The sequence below is a fragment of the Lagopus muta genome, chromosome 3, assembly GCF_023343835.1.
Source record: "Lagopus muta isolate bLagMut1 chromosome 3, bLagMut1 primary, whole genome shotgun sequence".
NCBI lineage: Eukaryota > Metazoa > Chordata > Aves > Galliformes > Phasianidae > Lagopus > Lagopus muta.
Genome location: NC_064435.1, coordinates 34,365,643 through 34,380,207, shown reverse-complemented (window position 1 = coordinate 34,380,207; position 14,565 = coordinate 34,365,643). Strand labels below are relative to the sequence as shown.

Sequence of the window (14,565 nt, the reverse complement as noted above, 5' to 3'; positions counted from 1 at the left end):
CGGGGATACTCAGTATTTTTCCTCCCCCTCACAATGGGGGGATTACAAAATTAATATGAAAAAGTCAGGACTACCTACAGACCAGTATTTATTTCCTGCATGTTTGTATCCTTTGTATAGTAAGGAAGAACAGCAAGAGGACAAATGACAACTTCATGGTCCTTTAGTATGATTTTTATTTATAGAAACTAAATCCTAGAGAAACACCTCAGCTTGATTTAAATGCAAAAAATAAAGATTCATGGCCCTGGTCAAAATAAAACCATCAAACATATGAACTTTACCTTCATGTTTTCTGTGCTAGAGCCCAAAATATAAATAAGTTAGCCATGATAAAAATTGAGTTTACTATTACCAAAATAAAAAGTTTAACTAGTGATATCACTTATAAACTGCCATTAACAACAAAAAGAAATTTTTAAAAATTGAAAGATAGATCTCCCTTAGGTTTGAATATCAAACTGAAGTTTGACATCCACAGGTCCATCAGAGGAAATTCCTTCTAAAAAAAAAAAAAAAAAAAAAGACCTAAATAGAATTTCTTCTCTTTTTTCATGGAATTAACCTCTCACAGTTCTTCCATAATAAAGCCAGCTATACATTTACATGGCAGATACTACTACCAAGCCTGAGATAAATTTCTACTACCTGTAACAACATACATTTGAAAGAATTGTAACTGTATTTCTAAGGCCTTCCAGAATACAAATCATTTTATGTTTATGAACAATTTAAAGCTTTTATCCAACCCTTAACACCACTAGAGGGACCCATAAGCTTTCTAACGTCACACCTATTCCTCATCACACCATTAGCAAATGCATTGCATTAGATCCCTGCTTTTTCTTTCAGTCCTATTATTTAGCTGCTCTTTAAGTTTCTCACTGTCACGATCTGCCTTTAAGTACTCTTAAGACATCCTGTATCAAAATCATTAACAAGAACTATGATTCAGTTTGTAAGACATGAATTCAGGGAAGACTTGAAAATTCACGTAAAGATTACTGGTGTCTAAATTACCTTATTACAGCTCCCGTCTTCCTTAGAAGACTATACTGAAGTCCTGTTGGCAATGTACCAATCTGAAGGCAATGTACCCCACCTCAAAGTCAGATCAGACTGTCTTAACATCTCCTACATACTAATTTTTGTTCCCTATTCGCACTTTCTCTTTTAAATAATCAGGATCACTGAAAATTAAGCTATGAATTAAAGTTTAGTGAAAGAAATATGGCTTCACAAGTGTCTTCCAATTGACTGGAATCAGAATTTTATTTTCTTTTTTTTTAAACTCCTGTGAAACTCTGGCAGTACTACCTACCTAGTAGAAAACCCAGCAGACATCCCCTCAGATCAAGGATCTTCCACAATAAAACACCAACTTAACTAAGTACATCTGTAAACAATCCGCATACTTCAGGTCAGAAGAGACAGATGTTTGGACCTAAGAGCTGTCAGACATCACTTCTCTCCAAAGCAGAGATAATTTGAGATAAATGACTCAAAGTACAGAGATTATATTACTTCATCTAAGTAGTGCAGAAAAGAGAGAATTAAATGCCAGTTCTCCTATCGCACTGCACACCTTTAAATAATGCAGCACCAAAAATACTAAGAAAATACTATGAAGAGACATCCAAAAGGACTGCAGCCATAAAATTCTTTTGATATTTGGCTCCTCTTAATCTCCTTGCAGACATTCCAAGAATGAGACAACATTAAGTAAACTCAATAACGGAACTCTTGTACTGAACTGCACAAATATTTGACAATTATTTGAGAACTAGGAAACAGTATATGTAAGATATATTCTTCCCCTTCTAATTTATTCACTCATAATCCTAGCAGTCATGTAGCTATGTACTTTGACCTGACTCCAGCCCCTTGCAAGGTAAATCTGTAGCTCACACATTATAGTGTAAACTAAGCTTCACTGAAGCAAAATACTTAGGAATTATCATCAGAATACACTAATATTCATTGAAAAGATGAGTTAAGATGAAGCCTCCCCAGTGTTAATCAAGACACTGTGGCTCTCAGAGAGAAAAAACAAGAACACAATATATTTGTGATTTAAGTCTTCTCCCATAACAAGGATAATGTACTCCAGACCAGCACAGATCTTTTTCTTGATGTCTTCCAAGAAAAAAATCACTCTGTGCTCTAGAATTCTTCAGTTCTATGACACTGGAATGAAAGAATGATCAAGTAATCCTTTCTGGCCTTTCTTACCACAATAAATCAAAGAAAAAAAATGTTAAAAAGTAGCACACTATTATTGACAAAAAAAAAAAAAAAAAAGGGAGATTATTCTTCCTTTAGAAGTCTGTGTGCGTACTTAGAAAAGTCAAACTGGGAGCAGAGATGCAAACAAAAGAATGCCCGTATTTTTTTTATGATGGCAAGTTTGGCAGAAAGTAATACTTTCAAAATAAATTACTTGGAGAAGAAACATACCAAAAAAGTTCAAAAGAAATGAAAAAGAATGTGATTGTATCTTCCTCTGAAGACAAACTTACCTCAGCAATAAAACACTGTGTTTATCAGTGCAAGACTCCAGAGCACGCATGCTATTCCACAGAAACTTGTAAGGATATTTGTATATAAAATAATCACTTAGGATAGTAAAACAAAAACAACAACAAAAATCTGTCCTGTACTCTCAACCAGAAGCTTTTACCCTGAAATGTTCCCTAATCAAGCTCATGTGTACTTTGACTTCATTGTTTTCTTTTGACCAACGTTGTATTTAGAAGATTTTCATTTGGCTGGGCTTTTGCAACTTTCCTTTTGTGGCTGCATTCGCTGTACTACATGAAAGTAAAACTCTCAACTGGAAGAGAAAAATTATTTTAACAATTCAGACTGAATAATTGGATGCCAATTTCAGAATGTGTTTTGCACAGAAATACAACTTCTAGAGAAACCTCTTGAGTGCAGGCATGCTTTTTAGTCTTTACTGTTGCTACCTTCACAGGTAAAGAACCTCATCTTTCAATCTCTGACCACACATGATCTTGAATGACTTGATTTGTTGTGAAATTAGTCATTCTTCACAGCAGAATGTTTAAGAGTAACACCTTTCTTTTTCAAAAGATGCAGCTAGGTAATTTTTTCCTCTATTTTTTCATGAAATAAAAGAAGGCATTCAACTCAGTCTGGATTTTGCTCATTTTTAACTCAACCTCTAGATGGTATAAGCATGATCAAGTGTTGTTATAGAAAGATAGCCAGAACTCTTAAAGGCAATTAATTTGGACTTGAACTCTTATTTCTTACATTACTTTTGATCTTTCTTTTAAAGCAAGTCTAAGTTCATCATCCAAGATATATCTTTTCTAGTGCTTTTTGAGCAAGTTCAAAACACCACTGCAAACAGCAGATGCTGATACTTGCATCAGATGTCAGAGTAACAAATAAAAAGTTCACTGAACTGCAGAGTCCACATTAACAATCTGAAAATGGTATACCAAAAAAGTCTCCATAATTTCTTGATCTCATGTTACGCTACTCTCAAAAACAGAGTCAGATTCATCCATCACCGATGAAAGACACCTGAGCTCTTCCCTTCTTTCCTTCCCACTACATAAAAAGGCTACATATCCAACTAGAGAGAAAACATCTGTCTACACATCATGGAGCCACTGAGATCCAATCACATTTTATTTCCCAAATGCAGAGCCCTGTATTAGCAAGCACAATTTGATTAAGACCGAGTCACTGATAGATGTTTAGAGAAACATTGTGATTTATTCAGGAACCGTTTCTTAATTCCTAGATACTTTAACTCATAGATGTGACATTACCTTAGCTATGGAATATACAAGTAGAGCCACACATTGGCAACATCACCATCGCCATACACACGCAGGCTCAGACTAGAGTGGCAAGAGAGAATTTCAAAAGCCTTTTGACAAGATCTCATCTGTGCCAGTGCAGATGCAAAATTGAAGGTAAGAAGGAAAAAATGCTTCCTCTACACAAGACCAAAGCATTCTTTTTTATCCAGTTCTTCCAGACTATATTCAACAACCCTTTCCTAAAAAGGAAGTTTGGAGCTATTAATTCAAATTGTGTCTGCGTATGACACTACCCAAGATTTTGGCTGTTATTTTATTTAATCATTTTGGCTTTGCTCCCCCATTGTAACACACTGCACACTTTGCTGAGCACAGGTTTTTTTTTTTTAGACAAAACAGTGAGTGATGGAAGCACACAGATTCTTTTGTTTGTGCATGCCAGAGAAGCTTCAACAACACAAGCAACAAAGCTTAAGTGTCTAAATATACACACAAACATGAATACATAAAAAGATAAACATTACTAACAACCTCTCAGTAACAGGAAAACAAAACCTTAATCTTTATTTTTTGTTTGCTACTTTTAAAAAATTCAATATTTGTACACTATCACCCACCAATTACTCCAGCAAAGATTTTGTATTCCAGCAGGTTTTAGTCAACAATCTGTGGACATTACAGGTTGAATTACTATTTATGATACCTTTAATAATTTTAAAACAATTTTAAAAGTAACTACATTAACTACAGCATATTTGTAACGGTCTGCAACCACTCTTTCAACAACTTCTCCAAAAACCCAGCAGTACATGAGGATTGTTGGATAGTACTCTGCCAAACTTGTTACCTGAGAAGTGCAATGTAGATCTGGTGCTCTATATTCAATAAGGTAAAAGACCATTGAAGTGTATGCAGTTCATTGTGCAACAGTAAAAAAAAACCAAACACTGAATCCACTGAACAAAATTGGACCATTCTATTTAAAACATGATTTACTTTTGAGGAATAAAGTTACGTGGCTGCTCTCTTCTCTCAGCATCCATGGCTTTTAGCTGCTAACTTGAGGATACGTCCATGGTCCCAAAGAAACATAAATCAACAGATCACAGTAACAGAAACTACTAATTGATGCCACAGTGTTAACCAATTACCAACCAACATGAGGAACACAATCCTGCCTTTCCCTGTAAGCAGAATGTAGTCTTGTTTTAAAAAAAAAACAAAAAACAAAAAACAAAAAAAAACAAAACCAAAAACAACTGTTTATTAAGCTATGCTGTCTGATAAGTTCCTGCAATGAGCTATCAAAACGCGATTTCTGGAACAGAGAATGGTGTAGAAGAAAAGCTGCCACCCAAAAGACATAGTTTGACAGTCAGTCAGATCTCATATTAATATTCTTCATGGATCTCTTTCATGCTACCATCCCAAAAAAGTTTGTTTGTTTGTTTTTCCAGCAATCATTTTAAAAAACAAAATTATAAACAAGTATACTTCTAGCCAACTTATGAACTTGAATATTTATGTAACAGTTACAAAATGAGGGGATAAAGACACAGACACTAAGCTTACAACCTTAAGAAACAGGAGCGACCTTAAGAGCTAAGTGCTAACAAACTTTACTATTTTATTTAGCAGTATAAGTTCTAGTTGCAAATAAAAACATTACAAAACAGAGTGGATTATTTTCTGAAGACAAAAGAATAAAAACCAACAGTAGCTTCCTGAAAATAAAGTCACACATTTAAAACTCACTGCTCTTCCAGCCTCTCAATAAAATTTTGGACTAAGTGTCTATTAATGAAACATTGGAAGAAAACTGGTCACTGGTTCATTAGCTCAACTTTCTGAAATACTCTGAAATTCCTTCACAAGACAGAACTGAGAAAAAACAAAAACAATGCTCGAGGACAAAAATGAGGTAAGCAAAATGTAAAATGTCAACAATGCTTCAACAACTGTGCATGATGGGCAGAATGCGTAATCTGTAAAAAAGGCAAGCAACGATCATTGCAAAATTTTTAGAATCACAGAGTAATGAAAGTTACAGTGAAATTTTACAAACACCGTGAAGAAAACATGCATGCAATACTGATGGTCAGTATACAGCTCTTGTGCAGATAAAGATAAAACATAAAAAACAACACTCAGATGCCTTAGTCTGCTTTTGTTGCAAAAGAGAACCACTTCAGCCTAGTTTTTGCTCCAAGCAGAGCGTGGTAGCAAAACTGGCTCCTCTACTATGGTGACTGCTTTTCTTCCACATGTGTGGGGGAAAAAATCCTTCTGGAGTTACAAGAGAAAATAAGCAGGATGCTAAGAATCAAGTCAATCAAGTCTTCTGCTTAAAACTATTAGGGAAACACTGATAAGGATTAGCAGTTCAGAGAAAAAAAAACACCTTAAGGTTCGTTTCTTTTTTAAAAATAAATCTCTAAGTAGATAATTTAGTGGTACCATAAGATTAACTCCTTATTCTCTTGGAAAGAAAACTCTATGTAGCAGGAGTCAGATCAACTCTGTAACAGACCATAATTCTTAAGTTAAAAGCACATTCTTAAGTAAAAATCTGGCTATAATATGGCAACTTTGAAGGCTGCCACAGAAGCTGACACGAGAGGAAAGTTATAGGCAAAGAATTTTTAGGCCTCCTAGCAACATTCCTTGCTGTCATCAGACACCACAGTTGATGTTGCTAAAAGTCAGTTCCTGTGCCTGAACAAGTAGGAGCAAGAAGAAAGCGTGTGAAAAATCCTTGTCCTTATCTGCCTGATGCACAACTGTCAGGATGGAAGCAGAGTGATGAGCACCACAGAAAACACATTTGACAATGGCGAAAATATCACACGTGACTGCCTTCTAACATGCTTTTCTCCTAGTATTTCTGTTACTAGCTTCCCTTATCAGCATGAAATGTCACATAACTGTGTTTTTATATAGAATTCATAAACAGTATGCTATTTTTATGGAGGTTTTTTGTTATTTTCTCAGTAGAATTATCTAGATCTTTGATTGAATCCTTATCCTCTTCAAATACTCTTCAAACTTTGTTTTCTCACCTATTTTATGAAACTAACTTTTGAATGACGCTTTTAAAAGTTTTAGATTTAAGTAGTCATCTACTTAAAAATGAGCAACTTAAAGATCAGAAAATTAGCACAGTTTCTGCCACTCGTTAATAAGATAATTACAACCACACTTATTATTGTGAAATAATTTTCCTAAATTCCACCACTGCACTCAGATGATTCAGAATTGTGATTACACAGTGTCAGTGTAGATTCTTTACTACAGTACATTAATATTGTGTACTTTAACATTTGAATCTTTTTCCACTGTGCTGCATATTCAGGTATGGTGATTGCTGCAGCTTTTATATTACAAGTATTGATATATCAGGTTATTGCAATATAGAGGAATAAAAGTGAAATTATATTCTTCTTGTAGCAGTTCTCTAAGGGGAAAAAGTTTCCTATAACCCATAATCAAGAAAATTTAGATGTTTTCTTACAACATTTTAATCTTTGGAGTTGTCTTCCTATGAGAAACTAAGATTCATCTATATGTTTGAGAAAATGAAACACTGATTGATTATGATTAGGTCGAGAATATTGAAATCTACTGGAATTCTTCTCAATCACCATCCTACACCAGGTCCTTCTTATGTCTGATAAGAGCAGGAAAGCATTCTTCTCAAACAACTGGGTCTTCCGTAGTTTGCATACAAAACAGTAATGGTATGCAAGTCTTCTTTTCCATAGGGATTCAGACCTAAACTCAATAAATACGAGTTTAAACTATGTTTTTAGAAACGGTAATTTAGCAGTAAGATTTTCTTATTCTATTTTGGAAGTAGAATGAAAGATTTTCCTAGTGTAAGCAGTGAAAGGAATGGTCTTGCTATATAAGGTGCTATCTTTATTTGTATAGGCTCAGAAGTTAAAATTAATGGAAGCCTTTGTTTATTTGTCATTCATCTGCTTTTAAATACTTACAGTGAAAAATACGGAAATCAATGTATGGATGAGAACCTCTTCTCTCTGTTTCAAATCCTGCCCGACTTCTTACTCGCACATCTCCTAGAAACAGGGTCAAGAGTGAAATAAAAGTGTGGAAGAGTGGCAGAGATAAAAATGCAAATGAACATAGCCTGGAGGGGTAAAGATTCATGTACTTAATGGAATAGGGTTATTCAAACAATAGGCCTATTTCAATGCTTTTCGTTTTAAGGTGAAATTCAAAACAAAGTTTGAAGACTTTTTAAACATGCAACTGCATGCTTCCTTGTCAAAATCTCTCCTGCCTATGCATACGTTGCCAGAAGCATGTGATAAGCATTCAGATGAAATTAGGAACAGCTTGCTACACCAGTATGGTAAAAATGCACCTTGATATGACAGGAAACAACATTAAAGTTTATTTGTTCCTCAGTAACACACACGAAACAAAAACATTTTGTATAGTACAAGATTCAGCTTCTAGAAATGGTAGCTTTTAGCAAAGAAGCTAATAATAATATGGTTTTATATTACATAATAGAATGCTTTCCCACTAGCATTTACTTACTTGTGCTCAGCTGTTTGAATATTACACATGAGCCTATTAAAATACCAAAACTCAGTATTAAAATTTTATAAAACTATTTTGCACTGCAGTTTAGACTTAACCTGAATCTTTTAGCATGCTCGCTGATTTCTATTTAGGCATTTTAACCAACTGAAAGCTGATCAGTATTCTTTCACAACGTAGTTACATACATTAGCGGAAGTAATTCGCTTAATGAAAAACTTTCACTTTAAAACCTTCAGCAATGACAAATTTGGGCAACCTGAGGATCAAACAACAGTATTTCTCTCTAAGATCCTAATAAAAAATAGAATGAAATTTCAGATTGTTTGTCAGTATTCTGGTTTCTAATTATGAAAATCCTACAAGGGTATCATGTTCCTCTCCTCAAACACAGTGATTTTCTTATCAATCAGAAGTATTTAATGCAAGAAATGGATTGGTTTTAAAAAGAATAAAAAATAGCTACTTAATTTTCAGCAACCGCTGCTATTGTGCTTTTTTCTTTTCCTTGCAACTTGCTAACTTATAAGAGTCTAAATCAGAAGATACACAAAGATACTGACCAAAACGTTAGTGACATGCTTTTCACACTTAACAAATATATTTCCAGAGATAAGTATCTATAAACACAGACGTATCTATAGTGACACATTTCACATGAATGTTATCTTCTGAGGCATGCTGGAAGCAGCACAAAAGATAAGCAGCAGGCTCCCTGGTAAGGAGTCTAGAGTCTTTGTTTCAGTAAAAACATACCATACAAGTCTGCTTTGTTGCCTTTTTTTTTTTTTCCTCCTTGAAACTTAAAAACTTCACAGAGCTGCAAGGTAAAATAAGCTGCAAGGTCTATTACTAACTGTAAAAACCATCATTTAGACCACTGACAATATAATGAACTATAAAGATTTCAAGCATTCATCTGGTCAGAGATGAAGAGGCTCGTCTTTTTCCAGACAATACAGAGGCAGCAAATTGTAGAACTCTTCAAAGACAGCTGGTGAATGTTGTTTGAGAAATGAGCGAATAAAAAGGAAAAGACAGGAAGCTTAGGAAAAGGAGAGGTGAGTGCGTTAATAGTTGTGTAAGAAAATATCGGTTTATACAAAGGAAAACGCAATTTTCCTTACCCATCACATCTATTTATCTGACAAATCAGTCACAGCTATGGCTGCGTGACCTTTCAGCACACCAGCTGCACTGAGCAGTTGAGCTGATTTTTAACAAAATATGATACAGCTTTTGTGAATGGCACTTATTTTTCAAAGCATTCTTAACCTTTGAAATTTTACCAGCCTGCACATTAACTAGCATATAGTTTTGGGCAGCATACAAAGGGTTTTGTGAATAATTTACTTGTTAGAAGAGTTGAGAACAGGAAAGGTTCACAGAAAAACACATGGAGACTAACACAGAGCTCGGCAAACTACAAAACAAATAAGTTCAGCTGACAAATAATACCCAGAAAAATTCTCTGTGCTTTTTTCTACTTGTTTTATTAGCTAGTGCCTCACCTAACAATTCAGCTAGAATAATAGTAGCCCCATTTCTTCTGAAAAGCTCACAAGGTTGTGGACTTTGAGTAGGAAAGAAAAAAATAAAAGCAGAGTAAGACTATTGCTTTTACCAGGAGTTATATTCAGAACGTACTTGTTTTTATTCTGGCATTCTGGAATAATTATCAGTTCTCCAGGACTGGAATTTATCACAGTGCACCAAACAGAAATTCCTACTGGGTCAAAACAAAAGCAGAAGAGCACAACGATACTAATCTCAACTGCATATATGTAATTAGTCCCAAACATCCAGAAGTACCTGACCATCATTATGTATTCACGGTTCAACTGACCTGACCTGCTGAGATCAATGGATGCCAAATGTACCCACTTTGTGCTTGCTCAGAGCATAACACATTCACACTGATTTGGTAGAGAAATTCTGTAAAGATTTTGTAACCCTATGACTTGGAAATAAATTTAAGAAAAACATGATTGTCATCAACAGGTAACTTTAAAAAAAAATAGGTGTAAAACATTTCAGATTGAAGATGCCTTTTACCAGATACAAGGACACTTACGTAATTCTTTCAAACAGCAACAGAAGTCCAACATAAACGCTGGTTATTATTACAGCAGATAAAAGATAATTAAATTCAGTACATAAACCAAGATAATTTATGAAGTTGCTATTTATTAGGCCTTTTAAAAAAATATCAAAGTGGTTATGAAATGCTTTGATACCAACAGATCACAATGCTGACAGGTACATTTCCTTAGTGGGGCAGAAGTGGTAGAGATAACAGCTCTCCTGTTATGTGTCTCTTCAACAGTTATTTCTGCCACTCTGAAGTAACTCCTCTGTTTTCTTAGGGAATGCATTCAAGTCCAGCATTATAATGTTAATGGACTTCCAGGAACAATTTTTTTTTTCTTCTTTGCAAGTATCAATGAATTCAAAGAATCAGGAGAAAGACTTTTCTTAATATGTTTCTCAGCTTTCCGCTCAAAGCTTGATTTTGCAGGCAGACCTGACACACTGTCTGCTGCCTGAGTATCCAACTAAATTTTTTTTTCCAGAATGGTTCTATGCAGAGGTTTTTTTTCCTTCCTTCAAAAGACATAAGCCACAGAGTGAAAAACTGATTTGAAGGCTGAATAAATAATGGAAGAAAGAATGCGGAAGAGGAAAGTTGACAGATACAGCTGAAAAAGAATCAGGTCTTTAGCAAAACTTACCTGGAGACAGCTTGTTTAGCTTCTAACCCCTCTTTCAGACCCTTGCTCGCATTGCAAGGACAGCTTTGAAACTTACAAGGCTGCTGATACACCATAGTTTATATCCCTGCATGTTAAGGTTACACAACATGTATTTCATGCTACCCTAATCTTGCAGTCTGAACCAGTAACCATGCAGTAGCTGCTCAGGTTGCCCAGGGCTTCTGGAGAAGGGGAGGAAATCTCAGATCACGGAGGACAGCTGGGAGCAGAAGCCACCTCAAGGTAAACCACTCACACTCAAGTTAAAGGCATGAAGATGTGCAGCACAGGATTTCCAGAAAGAATTACTAGCTTCATAGATCCAAGCTGCTATTAAACGTGCTGAAGAAACAGATGACAGGTCAGCTGAATACGCTGGAATTAAAGCAAAAGCAATACAACACAGCAATTGCTACCATAGAAGAACATGCCCTGAATTACTCATTTCTTGCTTTCAGTGATTTCAAGTTAAAGCAATCAAGATTTTTTAAAACAGGGCATACTGTTCCAGCTTTAGTTGAGATGCGTGTTCACCAGTACAAGCAACCAATGCCCCACTCTTTCCAGGCCATGCACACTATCAAAACCTTCAGGCAGTACAAAACAACTACAGGAAGAATAGAAAACAAAAGCAGAGGAAAAGAAGAAAAAAAAAAAAAAGTACCAAGTTACATGGAAGCAGTTATAGGAAACAGTGGGATTTCTCATAGCTTTTGAGAGAAATAGCTGACTGAGGTGATGTACATATATTAGCCTATTCAAGGTCTTAAAAGAAAAATTCTACAATGCTGCATCTGTATCTATATTTTAAAATAGCAAGTCAGCCACTCAGGAATGGCTTAGCATATATTTTGGGAACAGAGTATGACAGATGAGTCATTAACATCAATGCTGTTTGTCTATATTGACACTTGTGGGACTTGTTAGTTTATTTCATCTTGCCCCTAAAATTTGATCTTTTTAGTTGAACTTGGAAACTCTGTCATACTACAGCAATTTCTACCCGCTTGGCGCAAATGAATTTCCATCAGATTCCAGTCAGAACAGCCAGAGGACATTAAAGGAACCAACTCTACAGCCAATTCATCTAAACAGATGCAGAAGAAAGTGTCCTAGATACACTTGTCTACTTTGGTCTGCTACAATGGACACCTTATTCAGGTGCAGTGGATGTGGTCTGTTTGTAATAGCAACCAACGAAGTAAAAGGCAATACCTCTTACAACTGTGTAACTTCCCATAAAGTTACAGCTGAGGATTTCTTACAGGTCCTCTGCTAACAGGAGTAAAATTTAAAAAGAAAATCCTCACAGTACTGTACAGGGAATCCAATCCTGTTTCTTATAAAAAGTCTAGTTAAATATAATCATCTTTCAATCTGTTCTGATAAGAATGTTTCTAAATACTGATGCATCCAACTGTTCAGCTTTCAGGCTGGTCTTTTTTTATAAACCCTTTACGAATACAACAATACTCTGGTAAACAACTGCTATTTTGTGCAGGACAGTGTACTTCATATTCAGAGAAACAAAGTGATCGGTAACAAGTAAATAGTAAGAGCGTAACAGCCTGATTCAAACATCTAATGAGCAATCTTTCGTTTGCTTATTGATACCATCCCCCAGCAGGAGTTAGAGGAGGTCTACTCCTTTAAAAGACATACTGCTTCTGAGTAGCTGCCACTATTAAACAATAATGTCTGCAAGAGTCAGGAGCTCGTCACGAATAGCATTATCACATAACCTAATAAATTAATTCAAATTAGAGAACAAGTGAAATTCAATTTACTCAACACATTTGCACACATTCTGAATATATCCCAGTTCTGCCTACTAGCACAGTGAATAAAGATTTCAAATCATATTAGAATCTGCCCTCAGTTCAGCCATGTGCACACACCAGAACCACAGAAAATCATGCTTTCTTCTTGTTTCAGTTGAGTTTTGCGATCAAACTCTTCTGCAGAATTCTAGGCCTAATACTAGGTGCCACAGTTAAGCTAAGCTTCTAAAGCAGCTGAAGATTATTCTCCCCAGAAATCAAGAACTATTTTTTTACAAGCTGAACTTCCACCATTAGCAGATGAGTTAAAAAAAATAAATAAATCCCATTTTGAACAATTCTAGCGTTTGTCTCACAAGTAGGATGATTGAAAATCAGCCATTTGACTTTTTAATATGAAATAAACCTAATTCTATCCCCTCAAAAAAAGCTACTTTTTAAATTAGCACTTAGAAACCAGCATCATCTGTCCTCCTACTTTTTTTTTTTAAACAATTCTCTAAATTACAATCTGCTATTAAAAATTCTTTACTAGACAGCGCTATAGTATTAATAGCTTTAAAAACTTAGAATGAAAAAAAAAATCAAGAACAAAGTGACTGAAAAATAAAAAGGCACTAAGTCCAAGCTGCATTTTACATGCACATACGTATTTGTCTACATATGTAGCTTATGACTATGAATTCATAGAGAATGTGGTCTTGAATTTCTGGTGACTGGGGTAAGTACAAATTGCAACTGAACTGAAACAACTCAGAGCATAAAAAAAGATGTTCTGGCTGATCTAGTCGAAACAGGTTAAGAATGTATCATCACTAGCTGCTTGTCTCATTGAGCTGCAGAAGACATGTAAGCATTCATAGTCCACTTCAACACAAAATCATAGCTGAAGTTGGCTTAAATTAAGCACTGTAATTTTGCAGTGAAACAGACTTCAGAGCATATAGAGTCCCTCAGATCATCTACAGGAGCTTTGCAGCTTGCTCCTCTCAACTATTAGCCTCTGTTCAGTCCTCAGTGCACTCAGTAACACGGAAGGTGTCCCCTGATGCTTGCTCCTCCCAGTACTGCCCTTTCTTTTTAATTTGGCTTTATCTAGTTGTTACTCTGGAAACATTCTTCAGAAAGCTGACTAAGCTACCAGCCCTGTCACGCGTCCTTTCCCTTTTCAAGTCATTTTCTAGAATTAATAAGAGAAGTATTTTTAAAAACCGTACCATTATTTGAAGAGCACCTTGAGCACTTCACAGCCTCAGTACTGAAATTTTCTGAAGTTTATGGTAATTTCCACACATAAATATTCTCTAAGCTACAGTTTTAACCAGGATACCACGCAGAGGTGAAATTCCATAACAAGAATGAAAGATCCATCACAAATAAATTGGAGTTATTTGTAAAGCTAAACTTCTACCAAATGCTTTACACTAATAAGAACCATAATTTGTTTTTATTTAAATGCATGAACAAAGTATTCAACATAATAGTTAACTCAAAAATTAAAAAAATTTTAAAAGCTAAACAACCAAAAACCTCAAATCAACACTAAATGGTTTTTCTAAAGAATTTAACCAGAATATTTCCCAGGAAAAAGGGAATTATTAAGCTTAAAAGTACAATGCTCAAATATAAACTTTTTATAGTTTTCTAAGCAATAACAATGGT

At 35.2% G+C, this 14,565-nt stretch overlaps 1 protein-coding gene across 7 annotated transcripts in view; it reads right to left on the bottom strand.

Annotated features, from left to right (window-relative positions):
- The window catches only part of PDE7A (phosphodiesterase 7A), a 73,806-nt gene that overhangs the window by 20,616 nt on the left and 38,625 nt on the right, over positions 1–14,565 (bottom strand). For 4 of the 7 annotated variants that reach the window (XM_048938760.1, XM_048938762.1, XM_048938759.1 and 1 more), the window contains exon 3: positions 7,796–7,879. The exons of 2 other annotated variants lie outside the window; for them this stretch is intronic. In XM_048938760.1, coding sequence (XP_048794717.1) covers positions 7,796–7,879 — 84 coding nt within the window. Of the gene's footprint in view, positions 1–7,795; positions 7,880–9,496; positions 14,364–14,565 lie in introns of those variants that run through there. One more of the 7 variants, XM_048938766.1, reaches the window with a different exon arrangement.